Source organism: Meleagris gallopavo, chromosome 15 (genome assembly GCF_905368555.1).
Source record: "Meleagris gallopavo chromosome 15, MGAL_WU_HG_1.1, whole genome shotgun sequence".
Lineage (NCBI taxonomy): Eukaryota > Metazoa > Chordata > Aves > Galliformes > Phasianidae > Meleagris > Meleagris gallopavo.
In genome coordinates, this window is record NC_139418.1 from 943,918 (window position 1) to 961,974 (window position 18,057).

Consider the following 18,057-nt stretch of genomic DNA (forward strand, 5'->3'; position numbering starts at 1 on the left):
GTTAGGAAACAGGTATGTGAACAAAGCATGCTTTCCAAAACGCTCTATTCAGAAAGATTTCTTACTAGAAAAACACCAATAATGGCCGTTCTAAGAACTGTCTTGTTAACCGACAAAAGAATTCAATACATTACAAGGCACAGCAATTTCACTTGGAACACGACTGCGAATGATGATTGGAGCCTCTGGTCAATAAAAGAGGTGAAAACTGATGGGAGCAAGGAGTCAGAACAGAAAAACTCCATTGGTGTCTGAAACAAGTGAAGTGCAAGGAATGAGGAAAGGAACACGGAAAAAATAAGGTGAGGCGAATTTGGCGCAATAGAGAAACACGAGACGCAATTCCCCCCGCGAGCCACATGATGGCGCTCTGAGCTAAGGAACGCGCGATGCGATCCGAGGAAGGGAGGGGAACACCTTCCGGTGCCATGGAAAAGACGGCAGAGCAAGAGCGAGCGGCGGGGAGGAGGAGGCGCGTCCCGTGAGGAAGCATTGCGGGGGCGAGCACGGCCGGAGGGTTTGGAGCAGGCGGGTCGGGAGGTGCGTGTCGCGGAGAAGAGAAGGAGCGGTGCGGCGTTGAGGGCGATGGTCGGCGGTGGAGCAGCGCGGCGGAGCTGGGGGGCCGCGGTGCTGGTGCTGCAGGCGGCCTGGGCGCTGGTCGGCGGTCAGGTGCGTTACTCGGTGCCGGAGGAAGCCGAGGCCGGCACGGTGGTGGGGCGGCTGGCGCAGGACCTGGGCCTGGAGGCGGGCGAGGCGGAGGCGCGGCGGCTGCGCCTGGTGTCGCGGGGCCGGCGGGCGAGCGTGGAGGTGAGCGGGGCGAGCGGGGCGCTGGTGGTGAGCTCGCGGCTGGACCGGGAGGAGCTGTGCGGGAAGAGCGCGCCGTGCGCCCTGCGCCTGGAGGTGCTGCTGGACCGGCCGCTGCGCGTCTTCCACGTGGAGGTGGAGGTCACCGACATCAACGACAATGCGCCGCGCTTCCCCGCCGCCTCCAAAAACATCAGCGTCGCGGAATTAACCACCATGCCAGGTACCCGTTTTCCTCTGGAGAGCGCGTCGGATGCGGATATCGGTTTGAACGCGCAGCTCTCGTATACACTGAGCCCCTCCGAGCACTTCGCTCTGGATGTGAAATCTAAAGACAAAATCAAAGCTTCCATTGCCCTGGTGTTAACGCAAGCTCTGGACCGCGAGTCGCTGTCGGAGCACCGGCTGGTGGTGACGGCGAGTGACGGGGGCAGGCCGGCGCTGACGGGCACGGTGCAGCTGGTGATCTCGGTGCTGGATGCGAACGACAACGCGCCGCAGTTCAACCAGTCGGTGTATAAAGTGCAGCTGCCAGAAGATGCCATTGCTGGAACTGTTTTTCTGCAGCTAACAGCGACAGACAAAGATGAGGGGATTAATGGGGAAATCTACTATGCATTTAGCGACACAATTCCCGAGAAAATGAAAGAATTATTCGTTATCGATAGACTTTCAGGGGAAATGAGAACAGTGGGAACACTGGATTTCGAAGATGTTCAGTCGTATGGACTGGAAATCGAGGCTGGAGATAAGGGGACGCCTCCGTTGTCGGGGCACTGCAGCGTGGAGCTGGAGGTGCTGGACGTGAACGACAACGCGCCCGAGGTGTGGGTGACGTCGCTGTCGGTGCCGGTGCCCGAGGACGCGGCGCTGGGGACGGTGGTGGCGCTGCTGAGCGTGTCGGACCGGGACTCGGGGCCGAACGGTCGGGTGCGGTGCGCGGTGCGGCCGCCGTCGCCGTTCGGGCTGGTGGCGACGTTCGCGGGCTCGTACTCGCTGGTGCTGCGGGAGGCGCTGGACCGGGAGCGGGTGTCGGAGTACGAGGTGGAGGTGCGGGCGGAGGACGGCGGGGCGCCGCCGCTGCGCGCCAGCCGCGGGCTGCGGGTGCCGGTGTCGGACGTGAACGACAACGCGCCGGCGTTCGCGCAGGCCGTGTACACGGTGCTGGCGCGGGAGAACAACGCGGCGGGCGCGGAGCTGGCGCGGCTGTGGGCGCGGGACCCGGACGAGGCGGGCAACGGGCGCGTGAGCTACTCGGTGTGGGAGGGCGGCGCGGGGATGGGCGCGGGCTCGGGCTCGGGCTCGGGATGGCGTCCGGCGTCGAGCTACGTGTCGGTGGACGCAGAGAGCGGGCGTGTGCGGGCGCTGCGGCCGCTGGACTACGAGGAGCTGCAGGTGCTGCAGTTCGAGGTGCGGGCGGTGGACGCGGGGGAGCCGCCGCTGTGCGGCAACGCCACGGTGCAGCTGTTCGTGGTGGACGAGAACGACAACGCGCCGGAGCTGCTGCCGCTCGCGGGCGGCGGGCCGGGGCCGTGGGCTGCGGGCTCGGCGGCGGAGCCGGGGTCGCGGGCGTCGGGCTCGGCGGGTTCTCCGGGCTCGTCGGGCTCGGCGTCGTCGCCGTCGTGGTCGCTGTGGGCGCGGGCGGCGTGGGGTGCTCCGGCGGGGCAGGTGGTGGCGAAGATCCGCGCGGTGGACGCGGACTCGGGCTACAACGCGTGGCTGCGCTACGAGCTGCGGGAGCCGCGGGGCGAGGGCCCGTTCCGCGTGGGGCTGTACAGCGGCGAGGTGAGCACGGCGCGGGCGCTGGAGGAGGCGGACGGCCCGCGGCAGAGGCTGCTGATCGTGGTGCGGGACCACGGGGAGCCGCCGCGCTCGGCCACGGCCACGCTGAGCGTGTCGCTGGTGGAGGGCGGCGAGGCGGCGGTGTCGGCGGCGGGGGCGGGGGCGGTGTCGACGGGGGCGGGGCCTTGGGCGGCGGCGGGCGCGGAGGGCGGATCTGCGACGGCGGCGGCGGCGACGAACGTGTGGCTGGTGGCGGGCATCTGCGCGGTGTCGAGCGTGTTGGTGCTGGCGGCGGTGCTGTACGGGGCCGGGCGCTGGGCGCCGCGGGCGGCCGTGCCGGCGGGGCCCGGGCCGGCGACGCTGGTGTGCGCCAGCGAGGTGGGCAGCTGGTCGTACTCGCAGCGCCAGAGCCGGAGCCTGTGCGTGGCCACGGACGGCGCGGGCAAGAGCGACCTGATGGTGTTCAGCCCCAACTGCCCGCCGCCGCCCGGCCCCGCGCCGAAGGAGACGCCGCACGAGCCGTCCTCTCTGCTGGACACGGTCAGTGCCTCTCGCGAGCCTTTTGCCTATTCCTTCCTGCTTTCTTCTTATCCTTCCTTTTTCTTTCTTCCCATTGTCCTCTCTTTCCTTTTCTTTGCTTCCTTTCTTCCATTCCTTTATCCACGCTGCAAGTTGGAGTTCTCACAGGTCTGTTCTACTGCTGTGGATGTCCAGCAGTACCTGCTGGTGGCTTGCATTCTCTGTTTTGATATACTTCTTGCAAGAGTATTATTGTTTTTGCAGTTTTCTCTCCATACGTGAAGCTTGAATATTTTGTTGGATCTCATTCTTTTGTTTGAGGAATGGTTGTGTCTTCCTCATTGTCACACATTGTTTTTACTCTAACCTAGGTTGGGCAAGCACTACTGGACCCTACTCCACTTGAACTTACATCCGTTCTTTGCTGTTCTATTTATGGGCCTATTGTGGCAATTGTATGAAGATGTTTGTTTTACGTTTGCATCTACCGTTTTGTCCATCCCTGATCTCCTTAATTGTTTATCTGGAACTTCTTTCTGAGGCTTGATGTTTCGTATTGGAGTTTTCCTTTGGTGGAATAAAGTCATTTGCATAGAGCTGCCTGTGTTACAAGTCTTCTGCCAAGACTGATCCTAATAGTGTGCAACACTGAAGGAGTTCTCGACATCCCAGGGTCATTCTGGTAGTGGTGGTCCACCGGGCACTTTCCTCTTCTTTTAATAACGTGAAGTGTGATTGTGCTGGTAACAGGTCCGTTTCTTTCCTTCAATTCTCCTTTGCAAGAGACACATTTCAGTATATTGATTGTTTCTTCAGCGTTCTGTCTGAGTATGGTGTGTCTCCATCTCCATTAGATCGTCAGGCAGAGTTGTGATAGTAGGAATGTCAGAAAATAATTACGGACTTTTTCTGTATCCTGCTGGTGACCTCAGAGTGTGACAGTGATGTCCCTTTGGTATGTTTCTTGTTCATCAAGTGAAGTGATGCAAAACGATGAATTTTTGTTCCAAATGTTGGGAGAGGGGATGCCTCGGGGTACTTCTGTAACACTTTTCTCTAGAGTAAGCACTCAAAATCTTTTCAATGAAAATGGGTTGGTTTTTGCTTAATTTATTATTTTTGTCATTAATTATTGGTGGGACAAGTTTTGGCTGTAACCTGTTATGACTTCTCATTGACTTTTGAGGTTCTTAAAGGTGATTGTGGGTTCTGGAGCTGTTAGCGCACAGGGCTGTGTTTATTGGAGTTCTCCTCCTGCAGCTGGACACGAGGCTTTCATTGCTTGTGATGTTCTGTCCCAGACAGACATAAGTGCCTCTTTTGATTTGCTGTGTCACATTCTTGACTCTACAAATCCTATAAGGTGATGTGTGCTGCATCTTTAGATGGGAGTACTGAATGTCTGGAAGTCACAAGGAATCGTTCTTGAGGCAACAGTCCAGCATGTAGTAGTCACCATCGTTGGCCCTGACTGCGTTATTATCAGCTATAGTTTGTTTTCAAAAATTCTGTCCTCTTCTTCTTTCATTGTTCTTTGAAGCAGATGTGATGCAAGGGGATAGTTGTGCCTGGAGAGTTTTCTGATTGTAGACTCGTGTTTTGGAGGATGTACTGAACCTCTTTAGATGTTCCTTTAGTATTTGCATCAGTAGCTGTACCTTCACAAAGCACCCGTGCCATTTTTAAAATCAGAAGTGAAAAGGGGATCCTTGGAAACCCACCTATAGAGTTCAGATGAAACGTAAGTATGCCTTACTCATTAATATTAGAAATTCCTTTGCTTAGCAGTGTGTAGTGTCTTCATTTGAATTTGCAGAAGCATTGCAAAACATTGAGGGTTATCTGCAGAAGGTTAGCCCGGCACTGTGTATATGACACCGGTTTGTTTGGTGCAGTTGGACTACTAGCTGTGATTGGTGGGATGGTTCAGTGAAGGGCAGTGTCAGTGCTGGATTGAGAAGGGGAGTAGAAGCTGGAATAGAGGCTGCTTGTCTTCTGTATCCGTTGTTCAGAGTGGGGTTTGGGTTACCCGGGGCCGTAAGAAATGGGAGGCCTTCCAGATCTGGCGGTAGTTCATTGTGTTGACGTGACTACACTACGCTGTCTTTAGATGTTCTGAATATGTCTCTCTCTCTGGTCATGAATCTCTTCTGCTCCTCTTGGCTTTCCTTAGCTGTATGTAATTAATTCTGTGATGTCTGAGTAATGGATCAGCGAGATCCCAGGAGAGTTCTATGATGTCCTGTGTGTTTTGGCTCTTGTGTGTGAGGCTGAATGTGAGTGAGGTAGACTGCTGAGGGCCTCATCCATTCGAGGTCTGATTATGGCCAAAGAGGAGAATTCAACACCTTCCCTGTCCTGCAGTTCCATAGCTTACTCACTTCCACCTTGCTATTTCAATTTCTGTATAGTCTTGGTTTTCCTTCCTAGAATCATTCTGCACTGTAGTCCTGTTTTGGAAGCGATGTGCAGTCTGGGCTTTCAATCCTCTTTTTCTGAGCATGAACACTTGCTGCTTAGGTAGAAGGAGTCGCACAGATGGAGCATTGTGAAATGAAGTCCATTTTTTTCTTCCATATTATATGGTGGTGTTTTCTTGTTGGTGGGCACACCCGTGAAGCTGTGTTTACTTGCCACATCTCTGCTTTTGGCAAATCGTGCTGGTGTCTACCAAGTTTGTGCCATCAGAAACAGTGTCCTCCTTTTTAGTGATCCTTCATAGCAATAGTCCTGATACGTGGTTATCATTGGCGTACGTCTGTTTTTCTTTTTACACTCTTATCACTTTAGTAACATAAGGAGATTCCAGAGAGGTTGACGTAGAACAACCATATTCTATGCATGATGTAAGCAATTTGAAACGGAGACTTATGAATAACAAACAAAGGTATAAGAAGTAATGGAAGAACAGTTTTTCCATGCTAGGCAAGTGTTTGTTAAAGCGGGAAACTGTAGAGGATGTTGCAGTATTGTTTCAATATATGCCTGTGGTGCCAGGCTTTCTTGTGTCTCGTGAGTGCAGATAAAAAGAATGTGATTATTTCTGTGTGCCTTAAAAACATGTTGTTGCAAAGGGGTGAGCACTTCCTCCACCAGATGCAGTCTCCTGCTCTAGCACCTGGCTGATGTAGGAAATGTGTTTGGTAATGGGATGTGAGGTGCAGAATGCTGTCTACTCTCTGATGAATGTTTCCCTCAAGTACTGAGTAAGTTACTCTCAGCTGTGCCAGTACTAATGCCACAATCTGTAAGAAGTCAGATGTAATTCTGCTTATAGTTTCTACATGACATTTCTTAAAGGTGCAGAACATTCAGAGTGCAGTTCCTGCTGCTGGGAAGAGGCTGGCAGACAGTGTGTGTTTCTGCAGCCACCCAGCTGTTCATGCTGCCAGTGATGAGGGAAGGTGAAGGTCTGCACATCCATGGGTCGTGATCAGAGTGGGGCTTAGAGCCGTGTCCAGGCAATGGGATGGATCAATGTGCCTGTGTTGTGACAGTGATCATGTGAGCAGCACCAAGTATGGCCTGGGTGTTTGGTCCTGGGAGCTTTTAGCAGTGGAGAGTCTTGTGCGAGGGAAATGATGATGCTTGGTAGATTACATAGTGAATCAGTGGCCACGAGCTGGAAATAGTTGACTGGGGATACTACTCGCCATGGCATGAGGTCGAGGTTGCAAGAATTAGTTCTGGAGAGGAGATCAAGTACAATATGCTGCCTGGTTTGCGTTCTCTGAATACCTCCAAATGTTCAGCTGTAAGACATTAACATGAGATCCTATGCGTCATTCCTTGTGGCGAGACTTGTTCCTCGTCATATGTTTGAAGTGTCTGTGCCCTTTTTTCCCTGAACATTCCCTTTCGCTATGTAGAGGAAGAATCAGTAAGGAGAGCTGCAGAACAGATGTTGCCCTCAGTGGGACATGGGGAGGCCTTCCACCAAGCGACTGTTGACAACAAGGCCATCTGTGAGATGTGATGAGCCTATCTGGTGCCCTGAGCAATCAGATTCTGTGTGTCCTCACTTGCTGTTGTACTTGTGACGTCCTGCTTGTGAAGTCATCTTCCTTATGTGACTTTATTCACTTGTGTTTGAATGTGGAATGATCTTTTTCATACAGGAATTTTTCCCAGTGTTGATGATTTTAGCTGAGTTCTTTGTACCCTGTGATCTTCTCTCCGCTGATATTTCTCCCCTGGTTGGAAAGAAGCGCTCCTGTATGTTGAGGAAGCAAACCGTATGTTTAACTGTAATGATATGGGACCTTTCTGTTTTTTTCTCCCGCTTTATAAATCTCACTCTGCTTTTTTTCTTCTCTTACACTGGAAATACATTGGTGAGAGAGGATGTGGTGTAGTGTGCTGGCTTCTGGCTGCTGTGAGATTGCACACCTTTGAGCACTGACCATGAGTCTGGGGTTGTATTTTCTACTTTTGTGATCTGAGGTTTTGATGGAGTGAATGTCATTATCTTTCAAGTCTCCCTGTTGCTTCCATTGTGATAGATGTGTTCCAGGGAGCACTGTGCACTGACCAGTAATAGTGTTCTTTTTCTTAATGAGGAGCAACTACTGCAGCCATACTATAGGTAAGTTGTTCATATTAAAAGAACACGCAATCAGCAGACGACCGTACATTTTGTCACTGTGTTGTTGGGGTATTTATATGTTGGAGTGCTTATTCTTGGGCTTATGCAATTTTGGTTTTAGCCTTTTGGTAGTCTTGTGTATGCCAATTCAGGTAAAATACAAATTTGTAGAAGAAAAAGGAATACATCATTACATTTTCACTTTGAACTCATATGGTATAAATCAAACTCCACTGGCATCGGGGAGTACATATGGATTTGGACTTTAGCCATCATTACTGTTCCATGTAGCCTGACAGTCTTCAGTACTGAAGTGGCAGATTTACACATGGATCAGTGATAAGTTGGAGCACGAAAGCAAAGAGAAGCATGTTGCTTGACCCTGGGCCATCTTTGATGTTTTGAGCTGTAAGATATGATGATGCGAGTTGCTGTCTACCTTGGCCTGACTGCTGCTGTTGTGCAGTGTAGGTGGTGCTGTAAAGGCTGTCAGAAGAGAGCTATGTAGGTAGGTGGTGTTTCTTTTTTTCTTGCTTTTCAGTGACAGGGCAGAGAAGAATGGTAACTTTTAGCTTCTGGGTCTAGCATGCTTGTCCACCAAGACGTGTGCAGCAAATGCTGAGGACAAATTGAAATCTTAAATGCACATAAAAACAAATAATCCATAGATGCCAAACCCTTATCTTGTCTGAAGGAAACATCTTGAAAATAAGACAGTGTGTTTACATTTCTGCCCACCCATGTTCAGTGCATTTCATCTTAGCTCTTCATAGGTTTTATCTGCAGGGAAGTGATGATTTACTGTCAGTACTCGCAGTTTGTTCTTGTTCAGCAATCTGTTACCTTTGAGCACTTCACAACAGTATCCCTGGAGCCCAATGGTGTGCATCCACAAGTGATGAGAGATCTGGCAGAAATGACCACCAAACCACTCTCTATCATGTTTGAAAGGTTTCTAGGTGCTGGATCCAGTTTCACTCCACATCTTCTTTACTTATCTGGATGAAGGCATAGACTCTACTCTCAGAAAGTTTGCTGATGATACAAAGCTGCTAAGAGTTCCTGACTCACCAGAAGGCTGTGCTGCCATTGAAGGAGACCTGGACAGACTGTCAAGTTGGACATAGGGGAACCTGAAGAGGTTCAACACGAGCAAGCTTAGAGTCTCACACCTGGGGGAATAACCGCATGCATCAAAACGCACTTGGAGCTGACCTGCTGGAGAGAAGCTGTGCAAAGCTGAGCAACCTCTGTCCTGGTGGCCATCAGTTTGGTCATGAGCAAATAGGTTGCATTAAAAGGAACAGTGATCCATTCCCTCTGCTCTGCCCCACTGCGACCACATCTGGGGCACCGTGTCCAGTTCTGGGCTCCCCAGTTCAAAAAAGGCAGGGATCTCCTAGAAAGAGTCCAGCAGAGGATGACAAAGATGATTATTGGCATGGAGCATCTCCAGTACTTAGAAAGCCTGAGAGACCTGGATCTGTTCAGCATGGAGAAGAGAAGGCTGAAGGGGGAATCTAATCACTGCTTATAAATATCTAAAGTGTGTCAAACAAGTCAGTGGGATGGACTGTTTTTGTTGGTGAGCAATAATGGAACAAATGTCAATGGCTAGAAACTGGAACAGAAGGAAATTCCATTCAAACACAAGATAAACTTCTTTGTTGCCAAGGGCAAGAACTCTGGAACAGGCTGCCCGGAGAGGTTATGGAGTCTCCTTCTCTAGAGATATTAAAGACATGTCTGGATGCCTACATGCGCAATCTGCTGTGGGGACCCTGCCAAAGCATGGCGGGTGGACTCAGTGATCTCAAGAGGTGGCTTCGAAGCCCAGCAATTCTGTGTTTCCCTAATTCTATGAACACGAGTGGAAGAAAAAAATGTCATTCCATGTGCCTCCCTGTGCTACATCCTATTAAAACATGAACCACCAGGCTGTGCAACATCGCTTCACAGTTTGTTTGGAACAAGTGGCTTTTCAAGTTATTTTGCTGCAAGAGATGTCTTGAAAGACACTTGAATAGAGCATGGTTGAAAAAAAACTTTGTTGTACAACAAGAGAACAATGATGCCAATATTCGTATGATCAGCTCCACTAACCAACGAATTCACTCAATACATTTCATAGCTCACCCACTTTAATTGGAAAACGAGAATGAACAATTGATGACCCGTTGCATTCCAAAGATATTATGCACTTGCACAGAAGGAGAACACAGAAGATTATGGAGGAGCCATCTTCGGGTGGGAAAAAAAAAAAAAAGACGGAGAAAAAAAAATTAAAAGAAAAAGAAAAGAAGTAAACTGATATGTAAAGAATGAAAAATAAAAGAATTCGGAATAAATCCAGCTCAAGACGCAGAGAAGCACGATAGGCAATTCCCTCTGCGAGCCACATGATGGCGCTCTGAGCTAAGGAACGCGCGATGCGATCCGAGGAAGGGAGGGGAACACCTTCCGGTGCCATGGAAAAGAAGGCAGAGCAAGAGCGAGCGGCGGGGAGGAGGAAGCGCGTCCCGTGAGGAAGGACTGCGGGGGCGAGCGCGGCCGGAGGGTTTGGAGCAGGCGGGTCGGGAGGTGCGTGTCGCGGAGAAGAGAAGGAGCGGTGCGGCGTTGAGGGCGATGGTCGGCGGTGGAGCAGCGCGGCGGAGCTGGGGGGCCGCGGTGCTGGTGCTGCAGGCGGCCTGGGCGCTGGTCGGCGGTCAGGTGCGCTACTCGGTGCCGGAGGAAGCCGAGGCCGGCACGGTGGTGGGGCGGCTGGCGCAGGACCTGGGCCTGGAGGCGGGCGAGGCGGAGGCGCGGCGGCTGCGCCTGGTGTCGCGGGGCCGGCGGGCGAGCGTGGAGGTGAGCGGGGCGAGCGGGGCGCTGGTGGTGAGCTCGCGACTGGACCGGGAGGAGCTGTGCGGGAAGAGCGCGCCGTGCGCCCTGCGCCTGGAGGTGCTGCTGGACCGGCCGCTGCGCGTCTTCCACGTGGAGGTGGAGGTCACCGACATCAACGACAATGCGCCGCGCTTCCCCGCCGCCTCCAAAAACATCAGCATCGCGGAATTAACTTCTCTGCCCGGGTCGCGTTTCCCTCTAGAGGGCGCGTCAGATGCGGATATCGGATCGAACGCGCAGCTCTCGTATACACTGAGCCCTTCCGAACACTTTGCTTTGGAAATGAAATCTAAGGATAAAGACTAAGCTACCATTGATCTTGTATTGAAGAAACCTTTGGACCGCGAGTCGCTGTCGGAGCACCGGCTGGTGGTGACGGCGAGTGACGGGGGCAGGCCGGCGCTGATGGGCACGGTGCAGCTGGTGATCTCGGTGCTGGATGCGAACGACAACGCGCCGCAGTTCAACCAGTCGGTGTATAAAGTGCAGCTGCCGGAGGACGCGGCGGAGGGGACGCTGGTAGCGCAGCTGGCAGCCACGGACCCGGACGAAGGAATTAATAGCGAAGTAACCTATGCATTTAGCGCCACAATTCCTCAGAAAATGAAAGACTTATTCGCTGTCCACCCACAGACGGGGGAGATTAGATCAGCGGGTACCTTAGATTTCGAAGAAGTTAAGTCGTTCGATTTTCGCCTTGAAGCAAGAGATAACGGTATTCCTCCCTTGTCGGGACGCTGCAAACTGTTGCTGGAGGTGCTGGACGTGAACGACAACGCGCCCGAGGTGTGGGTGACGTCGCTGTCGGTGCCGGTGCCCGAGGACGCGGCGCTGGGGACGGTGGTGGCGCTGCTGAGCGTGTCGGACCGGGACTCGGGGCCGAACGGTCGGGTGCGGTGCGCGGTGCGGCCGCCGTCGCCGTTCGGGCTGGTGGCGACGTTCGCGGGCTCGTACTCGCTGGTGCTGCGGGAGGCGCTGGACCGGGAGCGGGTGTCGGAGTACGAGGTGGAGGTGCGGGCGGAGGACGGCGGGGCGCCACCGCTGCGCGCCAGCCGCGGGCTGCGGGTGCCGGTGTCGGACGTGAACGACAACGCGCCGGCGTTCGCGCAGGCCGTGTACACGGTGCTGGCGCGGGAGAACAACGCGGCGGGCGCGGAGCTGGCGCAGCTGTGGGCGCGAGACCCGGACGAGGCGGGCAACGGGCGCGTGAGCTACTCGGTGTGGGAGGGCGGCGCGGGGATGGGTGCGGGCTCGGGCTCGGGCTCGGGGTGGCGTCCGGCGTCGAGCTACGTGTCAGTGGACGCGGAGAGCGGGCGTGTGCGGGCGCTGCGGCCGCTGGACTACGAGGAGCTGCAGGTGCTGCAGTTCGAGGTGCGGGCGGTGGACGCGGGGGAGCCGCCGCTGTGCGGCAACGCCACGGTGCAGCTGTTCGTGGTGGACGAGAACGACAACGCGCCGGAGCTGCTGCCGCTCGCGGGCGGCGGGCCGGGGCCGTGGGCTGCGGGCTCGGCGGCGGAGCCGGGCTCGCGGGCGTCGGGCTCGGCGGGTTCTCCGGGCTCGTCGGGCTCGGCGTCGTCGCCGTCGTGGTCGCTGTGGGCGCGGGCGGCGTGGGGTGCTCCGGCGGGGCAGGTGGTGGCGAAGATCCGCGCGGTGGACGCGGACTCGGGCTACAACGCGTGGCTGCGCTACGAGCTGCGGGAGCCGCGGGGCGAGGGCCCGTTCCGCGTGGGGCTGTACAGCGGCGAGGTGAGCACGGCGCGGGCGCTGGAGGAGGCGGACGGCCCGCGGCAGAGGCTGCTGATCGTGGTGCGGGACCACGGGGAGCCGCCGCGCTCGGCCACGGCCACGCTGAGCGTGTCGCTGGTGGAGGGCGGCGAGGCGGCGGTGTCGGCGGCGGGGGCGGGGGCGGTGTCGGCGGGGGCGGGGCCTTGGGCGGTGTCGGGCGCGGAGGGCGGATCTGCGACGGCGGCGGCGGCGACGAACGTGTGGCTGGTGGCGGGCATCTGCGCGGTGTCGAGCGTGTTGGTGCTGGCGGCGGTGCTGTACGGGGCCGGGCGCTGGGCGCCGCGGGCGGCCGTGCCGGCGGGGCCCGGGCCGGCGACGCTGGTGTGCGCCAGCGAGGTGGGCAGCTGGTCGTACTCGCAGCGCCAGAGCCGGAGCCTGTGCGTGGCCACGGACGGCGCGGGCAAGAGCGACCTGATGGTGTTCAGCCCCAACTGCCCGCCGCCGCCCGGCCCCGCGCCGAAGGAGACGCCGCACGAGCCGCCCTCTCTGCTGGACACGGTCAGTGCCGCTTATCCCTTTATTTCTTCCTTCTCTGTGTCTATGAGTAACAGCATAAATACCTTCGTTTAACTATGTGTACTTTAATAACAATTGTTCGATTCGTTATAAATCACCTGGCATGATCTGCATAGAGTTTGCCAGGTTCTCTGCATATTGCACCGTTGATGGGGTTTTGTCGGGTTTGCTTCTGTCGTCAGTGGGAGGTTCTGTGCATGTCAAAATCAACGTTCTGGTGGGAGATGCATTTCTGATAGATGTTGGTGGAGAATGTGGTTGTAGCACCCGGTAGAGCTGGGGCTTTTTCTCCAGTGAATGTTGAGTTTATTTCTAAATCCCTGTTCTTGAGAGAATAGCTCATCATTGGTGAGAACTGCAGAGCTTGTCAGTAAACACAAATGAGAGGTTTTTACTGTTTTCTGAATCCGTGTTGGGATCGGGGAGTGGGAGTTGCCAGGAGGCTTTAAGAAACTGGAGCCTTCCTGATCTTGAGTATCTCAGCAGATGCTGTCTTTGTTGGGACACAGGAAGCCTATCAACCCAGTGACTGTTGACAGCAGGTCCATCTGTGCAGTGGGCTGGGCTTCTCTAGGCCCTCTACAGTCAAATTCTGTGTTTCCTCACTCCTTGTTGCGCATGTGGCATTTCTGCTTCTGAAGACATCTGCCATGTGCACTTTTATTCTCTTGTGTTAGAATATGGCATTTTTTGCTCAAAGAAGGAGTTTTTTCCAAGATTGGTGTTTCTGGCTGAATTGTCTGAACTTCACTGCAGTCTTCTCTGTGTTTGTTTTGTTGCTTGGGATGGGAACAAATGCCCTCTGTATTCCATATTTTGGCAAGCCTTGTTTTTCAGTGATATGGAATGGGGTCTTCTTTTCTCCTGCTAGAAGAATGTCCCACTCAGTTGTTTTTCTTAGAAATATGTGGGTGACAGTGGATGAGATGTAGTGCACGGAGTTCTGGCTACTGTCATTTTGCAGACCTTCGAGTAGTTGGCCTTGAGTGTGGTGTCTGACTTTTCCACTCTAGTGTGCTGAGATAGTCACTGAGAGAAAGTCATTAGCCGTCTGGTCTCCCTCTTACTTCCTTTCTGACAGACGTGTGCCAGGGTGTACTACACTCTCCCTAGTGTTCTTTCTGTGAGTAGTCAGCAACTGACATTACAGGTAAGTCATTCACATCCAAAGAATATGTGTTTGAGAGACAGCTATACATTTTTGCTTAGTTGTGCTTTTTTTTTTCTTACTTTCTTTTTCTTTTTTTTTTTTGGTTTTCTAAATCTTGACTGGAGTACATATGCTGTGGGAATTGCCTGTAGGTGTGGAGCTTTTTGGTGATCATGTGTGTACCAGTGGGGAGAGCAGTTTTGGTAAAGATCTCTTCCGTGCATGTCAGCCTAGTACTGGACTTACAAGTAATTTCTTAGGAGACATTGTTTGGTGAGTGTAGTCCTTGTGTACTTTTCCCAGATTTGTGCATTTTTATACTTGGCTTTGGTGAAGACAGCATGGACTGTTGTAGCGTAGTTTGTTCTAGAATTTGAAGAGATATGCAAATTCTGAAATAGCTCAGCATTCTTTTTCCGTGTGAGAAATCCTTTACAGGCACCTGTGTGTTTTTTGGAGAACTCACTGCTGTTGGATGAACTAAACTAAGTAGTTTGACAATAAAAAACTCTCTCAGAGTGTGTAATGGAGAAGTCTTTTGTTCATCTGTGTTTACTGTGCTGTGTGTTATGATGCTTGAGAATTTGCTTTAATGTCTGCAGAAGAAGAGAATTCCATGTGTGCTGGACATGAGAAAGCCTGAAACAACTCTTCCGAAGTGTCGGTTATCTTGGATCATTCAGTTGTTTCTTTGCATACAGAAACACCTTTATCAATAGCAAAGGCCAGATCTCATGCATTGTGGGACCATTTACTGCTCAGTGAATGTGAAGGTGATGTGCAGACGGCTACACAAATACAGGAGAAGGGACATTGAGTCCTGTATTCTTGGCTTGTTTTCTCTTTGGCTGATGTTTTTCCAATTAAAACATCCTTCTTCATTTTTTTTGGAGGAAGTTAATTTAGACTCTAGCGCATCTCTACGATACCTGAAAATAAAGCTGTGATTCTTTGCTGTCTGTTACATTCTGTTCTCATGCCTATGAATCGAGCGTGAAGGCTGAGTAGATCTAGATATTCCAGGTAAGTGGATGAACTCACCGAGTGGGTAAGTGGAAGAAATACATATATAGCCTCCTTGAACACCTTTTCTTCCTGGACTTGTGTGGAGTGAGCTTTGTGGCTTTGTTGATAGAAGGTCTGTCCCAGGATCTATGTGCTGATCAAGATGTTGATCTCTATCCAGACCCTTCCTTCCATTTGCTAAATGAACCTGCAAAATATTGTGCCTTGTGCAGTTGTACTTGTAGCATCCCTGCCTTTAATGATAGCAAACCCATCTGCCTGTACCTGGAAAAGTCAACAAAACATCTGTTAACTGGGCACGATGCATTTTTTTCTCTGTTTGTGAGTTTGGGTGATCATGGTGTAAGATCACAGAAAATCCCTAGGTGGAAAGAATAGTAATGCAGAACAAAACATGTTCTGCTACATTCTGAATGTGATTGGAACATGTTGATGAAAGTTGTGGTGCCCAACTGGTGCAGTGTCTGCCAGAAATCACTGGTGGTGTTTTGCTTGAGCTGCTCTACTCAGGAGCATCACAGGAGAGGAGGACCACGCTTCATCTTCTGAGTCTGAACTTCCACTGTGCTCTGTGTGGAAGGATTTGGGATAGGAAATGTGGTGTGTCTGAATGCTACCTCAGGGAGATGAGCATGCCGTTTATTGTGCTAGAGCAATGTAGTTCAGATACAAACATGAAGGAGGATGAAGTGTTTAACTTTACGTTTTTTTTTTACACTGGCTGAACTGAACTTCAGTAAGGCCTTTGACACAGTATCCTGTAATATCCTTGTGTCCAAATTGGAAAGGTGTGGATCTGATGGGTGCACCATTTGAGGGATGAGGAACTGGTTGCAAGATGGAACCAGAGAGTCATGTTCAATGGCTCCTTATCTGGATGGAGATCAGTGATGAGTGGTGTCCCTCAGGGGTCACTGCTGGGACCAGAGCTGTTTAATCTCTTCACTTATTAAATTGACAGTCAGATTGTGTACACCCTCAGTAGACTGCAGGTGACCTCCAAGGGGAGGTTGATACACCAGAGGGATGGGATACCACCCAGAGAAACCCAGGCAGACTGAGTGGGCCCAGGAGAACCTCATGAAGTTCAACAATGCCAAGAGTAAGGACTTGCACCTGGGTTGTGGTAACTGCCACTAACAGTACAAGCTGGATGATGACAGGATGGAGCACAGCCCTGCCAAAAAGGAGTGGTACTACTGATGGATAGCAGCTGGACATGAGCCAGCACCGTGCCCTGGCAGCCCAGAAAGCCAACTGTACTCTGGACTGCATTAAAAGCAGCGCAGCCAGCAGGGCGATGGAGGGGATCTGCCCCTCTGCTCTGTGCTGTGAGACCCCACCTGGAGTGCTGCATCCAGATGGGGAGTGCTCAGCACGGGAGAGGCACAGACTTGTTTGAGTGCACCCAGAGGATGGCCATAAAAATGATCCCAAGAATGGAACACAGAGGACAGAGCTGGGTTTGTGCAGCACGGAGAAGAGGAGGCCTGGGAGACGTGACAGTGGCTTTTCCTTATGTAGAGGGGAGATATAAGAAAGATGGGGACAGACGCCTTAGCAGGATCTGTTGTGATGGGATAAGGGGAAATGATTTCAAAGTAGACAAGAGGAGATTTAGATTGGATGTAAGGAAGTAATTATTTGCAGTAATGTTGGTGAGGTACTGGCTCAAGGAGCCCAGAGAGGTACTGGATGCCCCGTCCCTGGAGACATTCAAGGTCAGGCTGGATTGACTCTGAGCACTCTGATCTTGCTATAGGTGTCCTTGTTCACCTCAGGAGAGTTGAACTGAATGATTTTTGTGGATCCCTTCCAACTTCTATGCTTCTTCTATGATTGTAACTTCAGAAACCAAAAAAGAAGCAAGTGGTAGGAGAAGCATTTACCATGAGTGAAAGAAGGGGATGTGTTTCCCACTTTTCTCCTCTCGCTAATTCTTTTGAAGACATAGAGCAATCACCTGTGGATCTCTGCTTCACTGTAGTTAGGCTAAAAGTGATGCTTATTTTCCTGTAAAATATAAAGAAGGCCATGTGAATAGAGAGTGTCATTAGAAAGAATTCTATTCGATCAGAAGGTTTCTAGGAGTGGAACATCAATTACTGTTGCTGAGATAGCTAACCAACAGATACATTCAATGCCTGTCATGGCACACCTATTTCACATGACAAACAAGTGCGAAAGATCAGTTGGACCTCACTGTAAATAAAAAGATACGCTCTAATCTAGAACAGTGAAAAGTGCTGCAGGTAAGTGCTCAGTCAAAAAATATGTGTATGTGAATATATGTGTATATGTGAAGCATAAGGAGTAGAGAATGATAACAACGAAGCGAGTCCCAGAGGCCTGAGGGAACTATCTGATGTAGTTGCCAGTCGACTCTCAATGAAACTTGTAAAGTCATGGCAATCAGGTGAAGTCCCTGGTGACTGGGAAAAAAGGCAACATCACATCCCTTTTTAAACAGGGTAAAAAGAATGACTCTGGGAGCTACCGACCTGTCAGTCTCACCACTGTGCCAGAGAACATCATGGAACAGGTGCTCCTGGAAGCTATGCTAAGGCACATGGAAGACAGGGAGGTGATCTGGGAGAATCAGCATGGCTTCACCAAGGGCTTCACCAAGGGCAAATCCTGCTTAACCAACCAAGTGTTTTTCTGTGATGGTGTCACTGCATTACTGGACAGTGGAAGAGCCACTGATGTCTTCTATCTTGACTTCAGTAAGGCCTTTGACATGGTACCCCACAACATCCTTCTATCCAAATTGGAAAGATATGGATTTGATGGCTGGACTGTTCAGTGGATGAAGAATTGGCTGCAGGATGGAGTCCAGAGAGTGGTGGTGAATGGATCCATGTCTGGATGAAGACCAGTAACAAATAGAGCGTCCCCCAGGAATCAGTGCTGGGACTGATAGTCTTTCATATCTTCATCAGTGACATGGACAGTGGGGTCGGGTGCATCCTCAGTAGGTTTGCTGGTGACGTAAAGCGTGGCGTGT

At 52.1% G+C, this 18,057-nt stretch overlaps 1 protein-coding gene and 1 pseudogene across 1 annotated transcript; both read left to right on the top strand.

The window, feature by feature from the left end:
- Positions 1–58: 58 nt before the first annotated feature.
- On the top strand, positions 59–10,857 carry LOC146543291 (protocadherin alpha-5-like). The gene is made up of 2 exons (XM_085236827.1): positions 59–3,126; positions 3,477–10,857. The coding sequence occupies exons 1-2, from the start codon at positions 586–588 to the stop codon at positions 3,564–3,566; spliced, it is 2,631 nt and encodes an 876-aa protein (XP_085092953.1). The 5' UTR covers positions 59–585; the 3' UTR covers positions 3,567–10,857.
- On the top strand, positions 10,316–18,044 carry LOC146543292 (protocadherin alpha-5 pseudogene; annotated as a pseudogene).
- The last annotated feature ends 13 nt before the right edge of the window (positions 18,045–18,057 follow it).